Source organism: Haliotis rufescens, unplaced genomic scaffold (assembly GCF_023055435.1).
Source record: "Haliotis rufescens isolate VD_foot unplaced genomic scaffold, xgHalRufe1.0.p SCAF_54, whole genome shotgun sequence".
NCBI lineage: Eukaryota > Metazoa > Mollusca > Gastropoda > Lepetellida > Haliotidae > Haliotis > Haliotis rufescens.
In genome coordinates this window covers 12,171-32,374 of record NW_025964268.1, presented here as the reverse complement: position 1 = coordinate 32,374, position 20,204 = coordinate 12,171, and the positions used below count along the sequence as shown (strand labels likewise).

At 39.2% G+C, this 20,204-nt stretch overlaps 1 protein-coding gene across 1 annotated transcript in view; it reads left to right on the top strand.

Annotated features, from left to right (window-relative positions):
• Window positions 1–634: 634 nt before the first annotated feature.
• LOC125374223 (protein mono-ADP-ribosyltransferase PARP14-like) overlaps window positions 635–20,204 on the top strand; it is a gene marked incomplete at its 3' end in the record, with an annotated part of 31,661 nt that continues 12,091 nt past the window's right edge. The window contains exons 1-4 of the mRNA XM_048385155.1: window positions 635–842; window positions 18,508–18,644; window positions 19,130–19,748; window positions 19,944–20,135. Of these exons, the coding sequence (XP_048241112.1) occupies window positions 644–842; window positions 18,508–18,644; window positions 19,130–19,748; window positions 19,944–20,135 (1,147 nt within the window). The remainder of the gene's footprint in view (window positions 843–18,507; window positions 18,645–19,129; window positions 19,749–19,943; window positions 20,136–20,204) is intronic.

Below are 20,204 nucleotides of genomic sequence, written 5' to 3'. Positions count from 1 at the left end.
CGTTATTTCTTTAGAAATTCCAAAGAACGAGAAAAAACTCGAAATTTCAAAAACAAAAATTGAAAAAACATGAAAATAACTTCGAAAACAATATACAATTATTGAAATAACGAAAAAAATATTCGAAAATGATGCTACCAAAGTGGCAACATTACGCTGTGTGGCCTTCATTAGCCACATCATCCCACCAGACCCGCACCCACAACCAACACCCACAGCCACCCACCCCTCTCATACAGTTGTGATAAATGTTGGCGTCCCCCTCTTGCGCTGTGTTATGTTTTCATGACACCACCCCCACCCCCACCCCCACCCCCACCCCCACCCTGAAATCTCGACCCACCCCTTCCCATCCCCATTCCCAAACCTAACATAAATAATAACCAGTCCCTTACTCTCATACCTCCAATTACTACCACCCATTTTAGGTACACATACTTATGTCACAGAAAGGAAACTATACATAATAAAACAGACCGGTTTTCTTTATGGTGACATTCGCCCCAACTCGTCTGATTCTAGGTATCTATTTGCGTAGCCGCAACAATGCAACAAAACGAAAGAGAAAGGTACTTAAGGAATCCTACTTTCGTTTTGATAATATCACGACGTGTCATTTCAAAATGGCGCTTGTCTTGTAACAATGTCGAGCCGAGAGGAACTCACAACGCGATCTGTTTTAATCACAGGTCTCCCGGGCAATGTTAATGTCTTGGAGTTTGTGAATGCTTACTTATCTGAGATTGGTATCCAAACGTCAGCTGAAACTGTGGACTATGTCGGTGAACCCGAAGAGACCCAGGGCAAGCACGGATATGTTGTGTTACTTAAATCAATGATCGGTGAGTAGACTGTGACAGGGAGGTTATATGTAGCCGGAGTTGTTGTGTCACTGTGTATGTTGTGTGTATGATAAACTCAATACTGCCGATAACAGGAGTGATTTAACAAGCCTCTAGCGACACGCCATTACTAAACCCTCATAACACGGTATGACTCAGCTGTTTTCGATTAACAGTGTGCAGCCATTCATATATTTATCTGATCACGTATTTTTCTTTCCATTAATCAATATTCATGACAAGATTAAGTTAACATCCATAATCAAATTACACAGTCTCGTTATAGGCACACACACACACACACACACACGCACGCACGCACACACACACACACACAAGCACACTCACACAAGCACACTCACTCATACATAACTTACATATATGTGTAACATTTATTCCACAGTAGTAATTACAGTGATTTTACTTTCGTTTCACAACCAAGAGGAACTTCAGTACTCACCATATTCCAAGAAATCCAAAACAAATATATTCCACGATACAGAAAGCGAAAGGAGGATATGTCTGTCTTCCTTAAGCAGAGTAATGGCATCGCCAATGACAACACAATGACACAGACATATGTACAGTAAAGTACGGTTATAACGAACTGAAAGGGACTTCTAATTTGTGTTCGTTATGAGTGTAGTTCGTTATAAGCATATATACAGCATAACTACAGCAAATAGTCGGGACCAAAAATGTAAGTTTGTAATATCCGTCAGTTCGTTATAAGCGTGTTCGTTATAACCGTAGTTTACTGTATTTACTTTGTTCATAAATATATATCATTCTTCTAATAATGAAAATGACGAATACCGAAGCAGTATACCTCTTATAGAAGATATCTTTTGAAACACACTATCGACAACCACGCTGCATCCCGTGCATCACGTGTGTATACTAAAACACGTACATAAACAATACAATATAACATCCCACCAGGTATGACCTAAGAGACACTAAATATAAAATGGAATGTATGACGTCATAGATCAGAATAAAATACATGAAGACATATACCCACACAATGTTTAATGTTTAATTCGCTAATACACACACACACACACACACACACACACACACACACACCATATTCATCCCTCTCTAATACCTACTTACATACACACAAGCCAACAACCGCACCCCCACCCCCACCCACACACACACTCACACTCACTCGTATATAACTTACATATATGTGTAACATGTATTCCATTAATAATTACAGTGATTTTGCTTTCGTTTCACAACCATTAGGAACTGCAGTATTCACAATATTCCAAGAATCCAAAACAAATATATTCCACGATACAGAAAGCGAAAGGAGGATATGTCTGTCTTCCTCAAGCAGAGTAATGTGGGGCGCAATGACAACACAATGACACAGACATATGTATTTACTTTGTTCATAAATGTATGTAATTCTTCAAATAATGAAAATGACGAATACCGAAGCAGTATACCTCTTGTAGTAGATATCTTTTGAAACACCCTATCGACAACCACGCAGCATCTCGTGCATCACGTGTGAATACTAAAACACGTACATAAACAATACAATATAACATCCCACCAGGTATGACCTAAGAGACACTAAATATAAAATGATATGTATAACGTCATAGATCAGAATAAGATAAATTAAGACATATACCCACACAATGTTTAATGTTTAATTCGCCCATACACACACACCATATCCCTCCCTCTCTACATACACACACACACCACCACCACCACCACCACCACAACTAACAACCCCATGCCCAAACACACACACACACACACACACACACACACACGCACGCACGCACGCACGCACGCACGCACGCGCGCACACGTCCACGCACACACAAGCGCCATTGGAACATTTGATGAATTAATGTACAAGGAGTTTAACATCTATTAAATATCTGCTGCATGTGTGTCAGTGCGGATGTCTTGTGTATGTAATGCATTTACGACCCGGTCGCTTAATTCATAAGATATACTATCTCCGGTAGCTATTTATAGACACAGCGACATCACTTAAATGGGACACAGTGAAGCCCGGGTGTTTGTAAGGGGGAAGTGTTATATCACTTGATGTCAGGCATTGCTTCACACACGGGGTAGATCTCATTCGTGACCAACTCGTGTTATTCCGGGACAAGCCGAATAGCGACTCGTGTCCATTTATGCGACCGGGTTCCGTCTTACCGCAAACGGCATACCCAAAATAATTGTCAACTCGTTGCGTCATGGTTCACATATATTTTCACATATATCATATATATTTTTAGATGTAATGTCAAAACTGATATGTAAAATCAAAAATTATTCCTGAGGGATTCTTTGACGAAGAACTTTAAGTCATACGCGCATTCTGATTGGTTTGTCGTATTTTCGCACATAACATTCATCGATAGGGGGACGAGTCTTCTTGCAGGTTACGGAAGTGGTGACGAATGGGGGTAGATCTATGAACGCCTCCATTCCTGATTGACATGTGTAATTCCCGTTCAATTGTGACCCGTCTGGAAGGATTTAATTTTGGCGAATGAACATCAGAACTACTTCAGACAAGAACGATAACTCTATTAGTAGTATAGGTAATGATGGTTCTGGACCACTTCCACTGGAGCCAGATTCATATACCTATACTGCTACTACAGGGGGGATTTTTTATGCCAAAATGATTATGCGATTCAACGATAGTCATGAGATTAAGTTAAATCGACTCTAGCTTACCACCACCAGGAGCCAATCATTGCTTTAGATGAGTCTAAATGGTAATAAAAATATTCTTTATTATTTTTATCGATAAAGCGATATTCAACATTTTTATTAAGTTATTCGTTCATTTTACTAGGAGACCAGACTATATAACTACACTCTTTTTGTAAATTGATAAGAAACAATTGATAACCGTATTTGGTTGGTTTGACATCACTGATATAATAAAAACCTTGTGGTAATTCTCTCCATTTAATAGCTTTCTCCATTATTATATATTTATGTAAGCATTTGTCTAAATGTGATCAAACGATAGTAAGCAATCTATTTTTAATCTCCAACCAGTTCTTTGGTTTTGTCACGGAATAATTGACGCGCTTGTTGCCTCCCCTGTTCTATGAACTTTTTTTTCTCATCCTCGCTAATACCACTGGTCTTATGAGATTTTGATAGAATCTCCTGCTTCATTTCGTTGTATTTGGTGAGTTCCGACAGCACTAAACGAAACTCATCCTCGGATATCTTACAATCGGCCATTGCTGTCGAAATATGATCCTCAATGCTGTTCAACTTTGCTTCGGCGAGTATCCGAATACTATCGTGTTTTAATGCTTTCTTTTGTAACCTACGAGAAATGAATTTTATCGCTATTCCTGCCAGTCCCGAGACTCCAGCTGTTATTTCCATGCCGAGCAGGATAGGCGCGGCGATTATAGTTGATAGTAAACCGATACCTGCTACACCGAGTCCCATGCCAGATACTACAAGAGCGGTGTCAACTCCGTCCAGAGCATTCACGGCTCTGCGATACTTTTTATACAATCCAAGTCTCAACTCCCTATCCTTCTCTATTCAATGTTTTATGTCGCTTATTTGATGTAATCGAAATCCATCAACAGTTTCCATCTTTTCAAATGCTTCATCGAGCGCTGGATATAAACTCATAGTTTATATTACGCTCATATAATAGTCTTTAATTGGTCTTGCTTAAATGTTTTGAGACTATACATCAACCTTATCAAATGTATATTATACGGCAAGAATATCTTAGAAAGAGAAATGCTGTCACTTTTAATAATTTGAACCCCCTCGAGGGTTGCAATGGGCGATGCTCCGATATGAATAATACTGCAACATTGACGCTCGTGTTTCTTGAGCCATTTAATCGATAGACCTGGTAATATTTCGAAGGCATCTTCCGGTGCATCTCCGAACAAGACTTCAATAATAAGCGTAGAAAGATTAGGTATTGCACTCAAGTTATCTTTAATATCTTCGAATTCAGTAATCAAATTTAAAGTAACATTTTTTAAGGCCGGACGACTATATAACATATGACCTGGGATTTCTGGCAGGGGGGTAACTAACACACTTTTTCGTTTTGATGGGATATAAGCCGCGAGTAAGATGCCACTATTTATTATCTAAGTTAAATTATGTCCCTTACCCATCATCACATAAGGTGGGGTAATGACGATATTCAATAGCCACTCGATGTTTGCTTCGATCATAGTCCATTTATTATCGTCGTTGCGAGTAATATTGTACGAAGTGTTTTTAATGAGTCTACTAACGTCGACATCGCTAAAATCTTCTAGATTACCCGTGAATGTGACTTCTTTCCGCTTGTATACATTATCGTGTAAGTGTAAAGCGTATAACTTACCATTGTAACCGGGTTTATCAAATCCTTCTGTGTCTCCGAGATCGGAAAGCGCAATTGTATTACATTGTCTGAGCGTTCCAGGGCCTGATGCATCAACCATTATTTTTAATATGGAGTGTTACACTTAAGTATCCTATATGTACAGGTTGATGTTTTACATCTAATACAGAAATTTTGAGGTCTGAAATAATACCACGCTTCAATTTTTTATATTGTAATGACGAGAAAGATTCCGTTCTACCGCTATTATATTTTTCATTTTTCACTGGAACACTTCTGAGCAGAGTTGAAGGACTTTCTAGTTGAATATTATCCGTCGTGCTTATTTGATCAAGATGGATGAACAACTCTTTATAGGGAACTAAATCGGGTAATTTAACATAAGGATGTGTGTCAATTAAGCGACTAAATTCCTCTCTACCTGGTTGGCCCAATGCAACTATATTATTTGCATGGTCGAATTTCACTGTCCCAGTCGCCTCATTTTGTGAGAGACTAACTCCATTAGGCTTTAAAATTTCATCATTGAGTGAGCTTACGCTGTAATACCCATCAGGTATAGTAATGGATTTGACAGTACCAAGTACGGATAATATAATTATCCTATTATTATTTTTTGCAGCATTTATATTGGTCCACCTCGGGTAATACGTTACATCGCATAGAGCGACTTCGAGCTGTCCATCCGAGTTATCGATAGTACGAAGCAGTTGAATAGACTGACCATTTGTTATTCCCAGGAGTGTAACATACATATCAAATATACAATGATACTATATCATAACTTAAATATGGAATCAACCATTATTTTTAATATGGAGTGTTACACTTAAGTATCCTATATGTACAGGTTGGTGTTTTACATCTAATACAGAAATTTTGAGGTCTGAAATAATACCCTGCTTTAATTTTTTATATTGTAATGTTGAGAAAGATTCCGTTCTACCACTATTGTATTTTTCATCTTTAACTGGAACACTTCTGAGCAGAGTTGAAGGACTTTCTTGTTGAATATTATCCGTCGTGCTTATTTGATCAAGACGGATGCACAACTCTTTATAGGGAACTAACTCAGGTAAATAGAGTCCCTGATCTGATGTCTTGATTACTGTTATTTCTCCTCCCCATCCAAGGGTGTATGCTAAGTTCTCGTAAAGCTTTACATCTTTTGTTCCAGCGTTTAAAATCAGTAACCCATTCAACTCATTTTGTGTTAGACTAATTCCATTAGGCTTAAAAAATTCATCATTGAGTGAGCATACGCTGTAATACCCATCAGGTATTATGTATTTTTGACCATTTATTTCTGTCTCATTATTATAACCCCTCGTAGCATTTATATTGTTCCACAGTGGGTAATACGTTACATCGCATAGAGCGACTTCGAGTTGTCCATCCGAGTTATCGATAGTACGAAGGAGTTCAATAGACTGACCATTTGTTATTCCAGGTAGTGTAACATACATATTAAATATACAATGATACTATATCATAACTTAAATATGAAATCAACTTACATTACTAATCTATCGATTATAGTAACTGCCTCCGGTGCTGAGTTTACCGTTAAATTCCACGATATCTTTGAAAAATACAGTTTCACGGCAACTAACGATAAAATGATTGACGATTTAACCGTCTGATGCACTTTTGGCAGAATCAGTTAAACTTTGCCGTATGGTGTGCCACAACGGGATGTGGCGTATCTGTTAATGCCCCAGGATTTAAACTATATAAGTCTGTTATATTATTTCACGTGTACTATCAGATTAGACGTATACTTAAAGAAATAAGTGCTCCATAACCGCTTGATCCAGCATGGAATCACGCAAATAATCATTATAATAAGAGGGCCTTCGAACGTATTTGTAATGAATTTAATGTTTCTACGAGTAAAGATTGGCGCATTAAAGGACCTATCCATGGTCTAGGTATTCCGTACAATGCACAAAGAACTATTAAAGATAAAAGCGATTATTTAATTAAAGAGGGTGTGATCCCTTCAGGCTTTGCTCTCTCTAGTAAACAGTTTAGAGCAGATCGTATGAACTTTGAGAGTGGCATTCCTTATATTATAACAAAGTTTGTGCATCCAAACGATACAACAGACGCTTGGAATGAATTTCTTAATGATAAAACGGAAAATAATTTTACTAACCCAGGATTTGAAAGAGTTAATGAATCGATAAGAACTTATGTGCAATCGCAAACACGAACGTCCATCATCGGTACTGGGACGGCGTTCGATGCGCAAAAACAGTTTGTCTCAAACGTGGAGGACGCCATTAATTCACCAGTTGACATACCATCGTCTATAAAGCGTTTTCAAGATGCATTACAGTACGCTCAATCCAAAGTGGACTACGTTTATGCACCGGGACTATACATGTCTCCGAGTAATATGGAACTTAAGATCGGTCAAGTGATAGGCTATAATAATAAAATTGTTATCGCTACCGATCAACAAAAACCAGGTATAAATTCAGATATTAACGTCGAATTAATAACGCAAACGATCACGGGAGAAAAGGGAATAGTCAAGCCGCAGTTATCTACTAAAACATCTTTTAATGCACAACCATCTACTAACGCATAAACACAAGTGTCACCGCATATTGAGGCTAAAAATCAACAACATATCGATGAAAAAACAGCGCTTGTAGTGGGTGGAGTCTCGGTTGGTTTACTCATGATTTGGTGGTTAAATATTTCTTAGCAAACTGATTTGGTTAAATAGTTCTTAGCGAACACGTACAGCAGCCCTGCAATTGCTACGATCAACCCCCACAAGTTTTGACTAAGCCAAATGGTGGTCTTAGCTAATAAATTCAATAGCCAGGAAACAACACTCCCTATTATACCGGGAAGTGCAGCCGCGGCTTTCTCAGCGAGCTTTCCCAGTGCTGAACCTAATGCTTTTAAATGCTTTTTTATCCACTCTTTTATACCATTTTTATCGTTAGGCAGTGTACCACCACCTGTACCACCACCTGTTAACACGAGAGTCAAAGTCGATATAATAAATCCCAACGCGGTTAAAATACTGGCAATTGTTATTCCCTGTTCTCTGAACAATGTTTTAATTTTATCGGCCAGTGTAGTATCATCGTTGAGGACTTGATCGATAGTTTCTCGAATACGACTGATTTGAGAACGAAGTGCCTTTCTATTACTGGAAGCCGCTTCGAGGCGGGCCAATCTTTCATCTTCCAAGTTACGCAATCTTTCCGCTACGCGGCGTCTACTGAACTCATCGCCCGCCTGTTCAAGTTTTGTTTTCTCTTGAGCTATATGCTTGTCGATTTCGGATATCTTGGCCATATTATTCATCAGTTCTCCCCACATTGTTCGCATTGCCTTGTCAAGACCTTGTAATTCCCTAATACTAAACTCCGATACCTGTAACGTGGAATTATCGTAATAGGTATCTAAGATTTCTCCGAGTCCGTTCGAGGCCACCATCGAGGCTGCTTCCAAATCATCTGTATTACCGAGTTCAGTACGCACGGTTCGAAGAACCTTAGTAGTCTTCGCGGAAAGACGCGAGTAGTCTACAAAACCTAATTTATCACGAAAACACGGTGCCGTGTTTACCGGCTATAGTAGACAAGGCTAGGGGCTTACGAGTACGAGAATTCATAAGATCAATATCCGGAGAGTCACGCAGTCGCAATATTCCTTTACTATCTATCGTAAACTTTGAAAAGTCACGGCCTATTGGGTTAACATAATTTTTATCTTCTTTTAAGGCATCGTAATAATCATTGACGTTTGATTGTAAAAGTTCATCGTTAAGACTACTAAACATGGTTTCATCAGTACCCTCTTCGGTTCAATTCGGATCATCAAAGGTACTTAGATCAAAGTCATTAATATCAAAATCAGTCATTTTTATATTAAACATAGGGTACATGTTTTCAATATAACAATGTCTTCGCAATATGGACGCAAGTTAAACCCACAACGTAGACTTCGAGATCCATTAGGGGTCAAAGCAATTCGTCAGTCTGTAACTATAACTAATAACCCTAGTACCATCGATCAGATTCAAAGCTTCTGGTTCGCTTTCCTAATCTCGGCGCACACGATGTGTTAGTTCCGGGAACTGTCCGACTAGCATTTATGATTAGTTTGACTTCTACAGAAGTTAACAGGGAGCCCGTTCAGAACATAGGTCGTGCTATCGTCAAGAAAATCGCCATTAAAATTAGTGGTAATGAGGTATTGAGTATCGACGATAGCGATGTATACTATTGTTACATGGATCTCTGGAGAACGGATAAAGAGCAGGAAAACTTACAGTACGAAGGTATTTGTAATAAGAACACATTGAGACTGCGCGTGGGCGCTGAAAATGGTGTTGATACCAACGAAAAAGATAAGGCCATTGCCGACGCATTAGGTAACCGATTCTATGTTCCCCTAGACTTTGAATTACTAGATTCCCACATGCCCTTTTATCAAGCATCCCTAGGCGATAGGTTAGAATACGAACTAACTTTTAATGACTACGGCAGAGTAATCAGAGCTGCTGAAGATACTAGCTATTCCATTGACAATATCTCGCTGGAGTAGGATATGATAACGGATCCTGAATTAGCCAGACAAATTCGTAACCAGTATACGGGAAGTTTAGCCATTTTGTACGATCGCGTGCTGCGACATTGAAAGATCACGAGGGACAGAAAAGATACGATGTGGAATATCAATCTTAACGTTCCCACGAGATCGTTGAAGGGTATTTTAATGTTGTTCGAGGACCCCTCCGATGCGTTTAAAAGAAATACCGAGAAGTTCTACAATCCAAAGATTACAAAAGTAGAATTGACTATCGAAGGTGTTCCTAATCAACTATATAGCCAAGGAATGCTAGCGTATCACCAGTGGGATGAGATTAAAAAACTTCCTTCTATAAAACGTTCTCCGGAAGTTAACGCAGTCGTGAAAGATCTGTCTCTCGGGAGTGTATCGATGGGTGAATACCTCACCACGAAGTACGCGCTATGGCTCGACATGCGAACAACGGACGATGACCAACTACACGGCAGTGGGAGGAGAATAGAAAATGCCAGCGAGAGATACAGATAACGAAGCTTCAGGAATCAGCTGGTAAATTAAACATATATTTGTATGTGATTATGGATGCGCAACTTAATATACAGAATGGAAGATTCGTGCAAGCAATCTATTAATAATCTTTTACCTAAAGATCCGCACTGGGCTATCATATGCGGGCAAACGGGCTGCGGAAAAACTGCTTTTATTCTAGATATTTTAGAAAGTCATTATCGGGACGTTTTCGATCATATTACTATTCTGTGCCCGACTATAAGCGTTAATAAAACCTACCTATCAAGAGATTGGATAATGAATGATGACGGGGTACACAGAGTCGATCCGGGCGATCGTTTACAAGACTGCCTCCGAGTATGTCACGAAAAATACAAAGGAGAATCAACCCTTTTCGTAATAGACGACTGCAGCGCGAGTAAAGAACTCACAAAAAAGAAAGATATGCTTTCGTATTTAGCATTCTCCGGTCGGCATACTCAACATAGCGTTGGGTACTTACTCAAAAATACAACTCTGTCCTGAAAGATCTCAGAGAGCAGACCAGATGGGTAGCGCTGTTTCATTGCAAAGATCGAGATACATTCGAGGAATGTTTACGCGAAAATGATGTCATTTATACCAAGGGCGAACGAGATAAAGTCAGAAAAGTGTTAACGGCAACGAAGCACTGTAAACTCGTATTAAAAACCGATCAACCAGCTGCTTATGCAATTGCTTAGCAAATTATAGCAAAATATAGCAAAATTATAGCAAAAATGTAGCAAAAATGTAGCAAAATTATAGCAAATTGAACATTAGCGGTTAATATTACATAAAATGTGGTTCGAAATCCTCATTCTTTCGCAACAGTTCATTATTACGGGTTGTATTGGATATGTCATATTATATTATGTTAGACTTAAATATCTCCTTAGGTATTACATTATGGAATGCGACGAACTCATCGAACAATTGCTCAAAGAATCTGAGCCTGATGTAGATACACATCAACATGTAGATAAACATAGAGAAAGACTCGCAGCTTTGGTAGCCGGTGGAAAATGTTCTCAATATTTGGGAGAAAATTATACCATCGAAAAAATTGATAACATGACCGACGAAGAAATTAAAAAACTGTACGAGCGTTACGAGTCTAGACTGGGAGCTACCATGACTAAAACGATAGGGTCGTCTATATTACAACTATACACAGTCGTAGCTAGTACGTTTCTCCCCATCCCGGCAGAACATCGCATGTATTTATGCGAATCTCTAGAGAAAGACCCATTCATCGAACACGCTATAAGCTCAGTGAGCTGTGAGTTTTATCATAGATTCGGAATGTTCTTAGCTCCGTTCACCACAGCTTTAATAACGGCTAGGTATTGTCAATTTAAACATACGTGCCCACTTAATAATAATGGAGACACAACAGATGACACCACAACAGATTGTGAACACACATCAACAAGTGAACGAGGAACAACAGATTGCGGAACAACGAGTGAATGAGGAACCACCACATGTGAATGAGGATGCACCACATGTGAATGAGAAAACAAAAAAACAACCCAGAGTGACAAAGAATCCTTTGAAAATAGTCGCAGGAAGAAAGGGAGGACTGGCGCGCAAAGCGAAATTAATAAATAATTCAAATATTAATCCGATTAAAACATGGACACTAGTAGGAGTTGCTGGTATAGCGGCTGTATGGTTCTTTTATAAGACCGGAGAAGAGAAAACGTCACCCCCGCCGCAACAGCAAGTTCAATTAGAGGTTAGCCCACATATAATGCTATAAGAAGCATGACTACTCCAGTTACAGACGGTAAAATGTTGGTAAACGCGACGTATCATTCAGCGGTGGTCACCGGCTTGGCCATTGGCTATGCTCGTATGGCTAAAATGATTACTAAAGCCACACCTCCCAAGCTAGATTTTAATGGATTTGATATAGGTATGATGAATCTGGATATTGGATTAGCAATGGCAACGAAGGATATGCTCATCAAACAAGGGCTTATCCCGGAAGACATAATGAAGTAATTAAACATTTGAATATATTATATTCATATAAAGATTTGAATATATTATATTCATATAAACATTTGAATATATTATATTCATATAAATATGGCAACAATTGCGATGATGGTCGGTGGAGCTGTTGTAAATGCTCTAGCTTTTTCGGGGAGTAATTATTTATTTTCCAGTATGAGGGAATCAAACGCTAAAGAAGTTGAAGAGGAGCGTAAACGACATAACGAAGCTTTAGAACAATACCAAGCAGCCCAGTTACAATATACACAGCAGAGAATGAAGAGATTAGACTTTATTCATGAACAATTGCTTAAGGAAGGACATTCAATTCAAACGTTTAAGGATGTTGAATCTGCCATGCACGAATACTTCCTCGTTTATGGGAAAAAACTCGACCCAATACCCAGACCAACAAAGAGTCAGTTTTATACAACGTCAGAGGAACAAAAGAACCGAGAGGTCACATTTGTGATTATGGGGTTATCTGCTGTATTGATTTTCAGCTACTCAATAGTGTAGATGTGATTTACCTATATCACAAATGATATCATAAGTGTATAACCATGAATCTATGCAAATATACACTCATGAGGAAATCGATTCAATGTCAGAAGCCATCGGTGGGTATTTACTGTGGCACTCACGCTTATAACATCAGAAAGGGTTTTAAAAATTACGTTTGTTCTGTATGTGGGATTGGAGTCAAATGTAGTTACAGTTTATGTAAGAGTCACGGTGCTGATAAGGTCAGGAAGCAGATTATTTATGCTAGGAAGAGAGATTACATCAATGAGAGGAATAGGTTGGGGAGAATACGTATTTATATATGAAAAACAACCATTTAGACAAATGAATCATTTTGTATATACCATTCAACCACAATGGTTTTTGTCAGAGAGTTGAAGGCTATGACAAAGCAAAGTGGCCTACGTGGATATTCTCGTATGAGAAAAGCTGAATTGATTACCTTACTCGGTTTGGAATACAACAAACCCCAGACTGTTAGAGAACTCAAAGTTCGAGCGAGAAACAGTGGGCTGAGAGGTTATTCTCGAATGAGAAGAGCTGAATTGATCGCTTTACTAGATAATAATCAACATAATGACGATGATGATAATGATGATGTTGAGAATAAACAACAAGAATTAATATTTGTACCCACATCCGCCGGCGTTGGTAAATATCTAAGAGGTTGGAAGATGGATATTAATTCCAACATGGATGTTAACGATATTAAGCCCATCATATCGATTAAAATTAATGAGGAATTAGATGATTTACATAGTATAAAATACCAGCTGACGATTAAAATGTTATTGAGTAAAAGTAACACAGACGATAGCACCGAATATACCGAACCATATTTCCGAAGCAATCAAGAAGTTGTAACCGAATCCGATACTATAAACGCATCATTAGATACATCAATTCAGAGGATACAGGAAACTTTAGAATGCTGGACTAATAGAGGTTCGGGTTGGGGTGTGGATAAAATCGATAGTTTATATTTAGATATAGCAAATTATATGCCCTTCAAAGGTGGATCTTATATAGATTTACCCCCATATTATAAGAAGAAAAAAGCCATAATTAACGTAAAAAATAAATCTGATGACTGTTTAAGAATGATGATAAGATCTGCATTGTTCCCCGTAGACAAGCATCCGGATAGACCTTCTAGCTATCCCCAAAACGATTGACTCAACTTCGATGGTATAGACGAACCTACACCAATATCACAAATTGATAAGGTGGAAAAGCAAAATAATTTAGCTATAAATGTTTTCGGACATTCTAAAGGAATTGTTGTACACAGGATAAGCTCCGCTCCGGAACATATTCCCAGAATCAATTCATTTCTGATCGAAAAAGATGGTAAATATCATTATACGTGGATAAAGAGTTTAAACAGGCTAATATACGATCAAACAAAACATGCTATAAAGAAATATTTCTGCGAAAGATGCCTGCATGGGTACAGCAGACAAGATCTATTAGAAGCGCATAAAGAAGACTGTAGAGGTGTTTGGCAGACCGCTATCAGGATCGATATGCCTAAAGAGGGGAAAAATATATTAAAATTTGAACATTATTGTAATCAAATGCCAGTACCGTACGTAATTTACGCCGACTTCGAAGCGATTATCAAACCCATAGAAAATACCAACCATAATAATCAAGATAATAGTTTTACGTACAAAACTCAAGAACATATTCCTTGTGGGTTTGGATATATAGTTGTAAGGTATGATGGGAAAACAAACCCGCCCGTGATTTACAGAGGTCCCGATGCAGCGGGAAAGTTCCTAGAATATCTACAAAATGAAGAGAGAATAATCAGGGAAAATTTATCGTGTAAGAAACCCATGCGTATGACGAGGGATGATTGGAGGGCCCATAAGAAGTCAACGAGTTGTCACGTTTGTAATAAACCCCCGGATGGGGATTCCGTAAGAGATCATTGTCACGTCACGGGTAATTATCGGGGAGCCGCTCATAACGAGTGTAACTTGAAACTAAAAATGAACTCTCAAACAATACCCATCCCCGTTGTGTTTCATAACCTTAGGGGATACGATTCACGTCTCATTATGCAAGCTATCTCAAAGACCGACGGCGGTTTAACTGCATTCCTAACAATATGGAAAAATACATATCGTTCTCGTTGACTAAACCTATACATTATAGGGACAAGGATGGGAAATCTAGAATAAAGCAAAGTAATGGGCTTAGATTCATAGACTCCGTACAGTTTCTGTTATCTTCCCTGGACAATTTAGCCAATGCGAACAATCCCGATGACTTTGCGATAACAAATCAATATACCGATAAGATAACTCGTCATTTGTTGCTGAGAAAAGGTGTATATCCTTACGAATATATGGATGATTGGTCTAGATTTGAAGAAACTGAATTACCACCCCTCGAATCATTCTATAGTAACTTAATAGAATCTAGAACACGCTCTGACGGTCTGGGATAAATTAGGTTGTAAGAATTTAGGCGATTATCACGATCTGTACTTAAAAACCGATGTACTGTTAGTCGCCGATATATTCGAGATATTTAGAAAGACGTGTTTAAAACAATACGGCTTGGACCCGGCATGGTACTATTCCAGTCCCGGACTATCGTGGGATGCATTGTTGAAGAAGACCAGCGTAGAACTAAAACTACTCACAGATTACGATATGCACTTGTTTATTGAGAAAGGATTAAGAGGTGGTATATCGATGGCAGCTAAAAGGTATTCTAAGGCTAATAATAAATTAGTGGAAGGATACGATCCGAGTAAACCCGACACTCATATATTATATCTCGACACTAACAATTTGTACGGATGGGCTATGAGTCAACCTTTACCCACGGGTGGTTTTGAAGGGGTAAATGTGAATGATATCCATAATAATGATGCGAATAAAGGGTACATACTAGAAGTTGACTTGGCATATCCAAATTCCTTACATAAAGACCATAACAGTTATCCGCTAGCTCCCGAAAGATTAATGGTTAATAAAGACTGGATTTCGGAATATCAACACTCCTTGATCGGTAATAGTAGGTTAGCTAACGTAGAAAAACTCGTACCAATTTTGATGGATAAGACAAAATATATAGTTCACTACAGAAATCTCCAGTTGTATCTATCGTTAGGTATGAAACTTAAGAAAATACACAGAGTTCTAAAGTTTGATCAAAGCCCTTGGATGGAGCCCTATATAAGGTTGAACACAGATTTAAGAAAGATAGCTACCAGCGATTTGGAAAAGAATCTGTATAAGCTCATGAATAACTCAGTATTTGGTAAAACTATGGAGAATGTAAGGAAGCGTGTTGATGTTAAATTAGTCAGATCTAATGAGGAAGAAAGACTCAGGAAACTTATAGCCAGTCCGGCCTTAACAGAAGCAAGATATTCGATAACGACTTAGCCGCGTTACATATGCAGAAGAGTAATATAAAATTCAACAAACCGGTGTACGTCGGTATGAGTATTCTCGACTTGTCAAAACACTTAATGTATGACTTTTATTACAACAAACTTAAGAAGCAATACGGCGATAGATGCGAAGTGTTATATACCGACACAGATTCTTTGTTGATGGAAATACAAACCGAGGATGTGTATAAAGATATGGCAGAAAAAAAATATATGTACGACACGAGCGATTATCCTACAGATAATCCACTGCACAGCGTAGTAAATAAAAAGGTGTTAGGTAAGATGAAGGATGAATGTGCTGGGACCCCTATAGCGGAGTATGTAGGATTAAGACCTAAGATGTATTCTATAAAGAAGTCCGATAATGGAGAGATAAGAAAAGCTAAGGGTGTTAAGAAGTATGTGGTAAAAAAGCATATCAAACACGAACAGTATAAAGAATCATTATTCAACCGTATAACGTTCAAACACGAGATGAACTCTTTAAGAAGTTACAATCACAGGATATATGGATTAAGAATGAACAAGACATCATTATCCCCCTTAGATACAAAGAGATGGATTGATAATGATGGTGTAACTACCTATTCTTATGGTTATGGTGGTAATACCGTACCGTCGGGAACTATGAACAACTCTTCTCGTACAAATGCCCTACCCAGTCCATCTTGAAGATAATAAAGAATAGGCTCTCCTTCTTTCGTAACCAATCGACTAATGTCATACGTCTTAAGGGACCATATGGGATCGGTTGCGGGACGTAGGCCTCCTTCGAGTTCACCGGCCTGGTATAAATATCTTACCCTTACTCTATCCGGAAGTTTTCCCTTTTTTTGCCTCTCCTCGTTGCTGAAGATTCAGAAGTCACGGATTTCATTTTAATAGCATCGGATGGTTTCTTCCCTATTAATCTCGTCACTTCATTATTCAACGCTGATACAACGGCTGGTAATCGTGTCACCCATTCGGTTGATCTCAATCGTTCCGATTTCATTTCGATCCCATACTGAAAGCCAAACAAACGTTCCGCTAATGTCCGGTTAAATCTTTCAACGATAGCTTGACTGCGGTGGGCCTCTCTTTCACCAAGGACGATTTCGACATCGTGCTTTGTTAACAGTTTAGTTACCGATCCCATAAACTCGCGACTGGGATCTACTTGAAATAGCTTAGGCCATTTTAGCGGTCCGCGTTTATATATGCGGCTCAGTGCATTAGCTACTTCTGTTGAATCTTTCGAGGTTAATGGCTCAGCCTCTTTGTATCGACTAACCACATCCACTACTGTTAAAGCGTATTTATACGTTTCGCGTTTTTCCTTATCATGGGGAAGAAACAAGAGGTCAGCCTGATGAACTTCATTCGTTGTAAAAATATCAAACTTCCTCCTCGGTATATAACGCGGTGCCGGTAAATATATCTGCCACATCGCTTGTTTCTTTAACCAATCCTTGGCCACATCTTTAGATACCTTAGCCACAGTGGCTAATTTTTTTATTGCTCCTATACCTTTCCAATATCCTCGTGGGCTATAGTAAATTTTATCCATTATTAATTAATATTGATGTTTCGTTCAATACAACTCATGACTATCATTGAATCGCATCATCATTTACACAGAAAAAATGCCCCCTGTAGTAGCAGTATAGGTATATGAATCTGGCTCCAGTGGAAGTGGTCCAGAACCATCATTACCTATAAAAATTTATACCATTGGCTCCAGGAGGTGGTGAGCTGGAGTCAATTTAACTTAATCTCATGACTATCGTTGAATCGCATAATCATTTTGGCATAAAAAATGCCACCTAGTAGCAGTATAGGTATATGAATTTTGCTCCAGTGGAAGTGGTCCAGAACCATCATTACCTATACTACTCTATTTCTGTTTTAGTCCAGTAGTATTCCCCTATTGCTGTTTTAAAAACAAATTAAACTGAATTAAGTTGGAAAGCCAAACAGATCGTCACACATAAAACTCAATGGAAAAGCAACTTGCTGTCAATTGAGCCGTAAACGGAATGCAAGCAAGCGCACGTGAGTGGATTTCATTCTCTCGCCCTGCATGGCCTTGTAACTGTCGAAATGACGCCATACATTTTTACGGATTTTTTTCATTTTTATCAAAGTACCCATTCCCTTCCGTGCATATACATGGTACAAGTCTTTCTGTAACATCTTGGTACAAGTGTATCAAAGTTGAATCACTGATTGGACGAAAAGTGACCTGTTCTCGTTGTCCCATCGCACAGATGCACGCAAGATACTGGCCGAGCACCTGATGTCAGAGTGTAGGTATGAGGGAGGCGTGTCGACAATATCGGCGGTGAGGTGTCCCGACGAGCTCATACCCGAACCTTGGCTGGAAGATCCTCCACGTTACAGCACGGTAATGATAACTCTTATATTTGAAAAAATAGAACTGTCATTTATTCATGAAAAATACTTTGAGATCAGTGATTAAATGTGTAGCAATTTCAGTCGTAACGTTTGTACGTATGACAACAATATCCCTGATATTTTCAGGACAAAACAATATTTCATTGGGACAAAAAGTCAACATTTAGGAACATTGTTTGAAAAATATATGTGTTTAATTAACCATTATGTGTAGTGAAAAAGTTGATATCTTAATGAAGCTTTTATGTTATACTGGACCAGACACCTAATATCAAGGAAGAAGGTCCACCATGTAACTCAAACATCCCCCAACCCCTAGCAAAACACGATCCTGTGCCAAGCTCAGTTTCCGATTTTCTAATACCATCACATGCTCAAACAGCCCCAACATCCCAAAAACAAATTACGAAATCGCAACAATCCGAAGGGGACAGCCAATTATCAAACAATCAAGACCAATCTCCCTCTTCCCAGGTATCTCCAGGCCATGGATCAAATTCCCCATATCAGACACCTGGTAGTGGGTATCTGGCGCATCTGTCAACTAGAGATCATCCGACTGCTGGCCAATCCTCACAGTTATCTCCAGAGACACCTAGAATTCCCCAAGGCCCACAACAGAATGACCAGGGACCCAGAAATCAAGGGCCACAGGACGCTCTTCAGAACATGATCCCAACAAGAGAACCTGGTGGATCACCAAGACTGCAACATGTCGAATTCACACAGAACATGCATCAAGGACCTGCTCGACAGATGCACCAAGTAGGTCCTCCGCAGAACATCCAGACAGTCTTTCCTGAGACATATCCACATCCTGACACTGTACAGCCATGCAATTATGACCCTTGGAATCTCCCGCAAAACCCGCAACACCCACAACACCCACAACACCCACAACACCCGCAACACCCACAACATCCACAACACCCGCAATACCCGCAACACCCACAACACCCGCAACACCCGCAACACCCGCAACACCTACAACACCCGCAACACCCGCAATATCCTCAAGCAACTGGACCCCCTCAATATGGCAATCCTGGGAGAATTCCACAACCAGATCCAAATAACTATTTCCCATACCCACGTGGGACCTATCCACCACTCCAACCACATCCAACACAGGGTCAGCACTACCAATTTTCAATACAAGGCGAACCATACCAAAATCCAACACCAGGTCAACCACACCTACATCCAAATCAACCCCAGGCATACCATCATCCACCACTCCAACCATACTATCAAGAACCCTATCAACCAGCTGAACAATATCCACCAGGAAGCTACCAAGGAGCTCAAAACTATCCACAAGGACGCCAAATGCATCCACAGGGTGCACCTTCTCCCCACCAATTGTTTGGGGCACATCTCCAAGAGCAGACAATACCCAATCAACAACGATCTGCCTCTGAACACCCAGGTCCCCAACCTATCCAGGACTCACACAAACAGGATGAACTGAAGCGTAGAGGTATGGTATATCTGGCTCAATTATTTCGAGAGTTCCACTGGATATGTCTATGTTATACCAGATACAAAA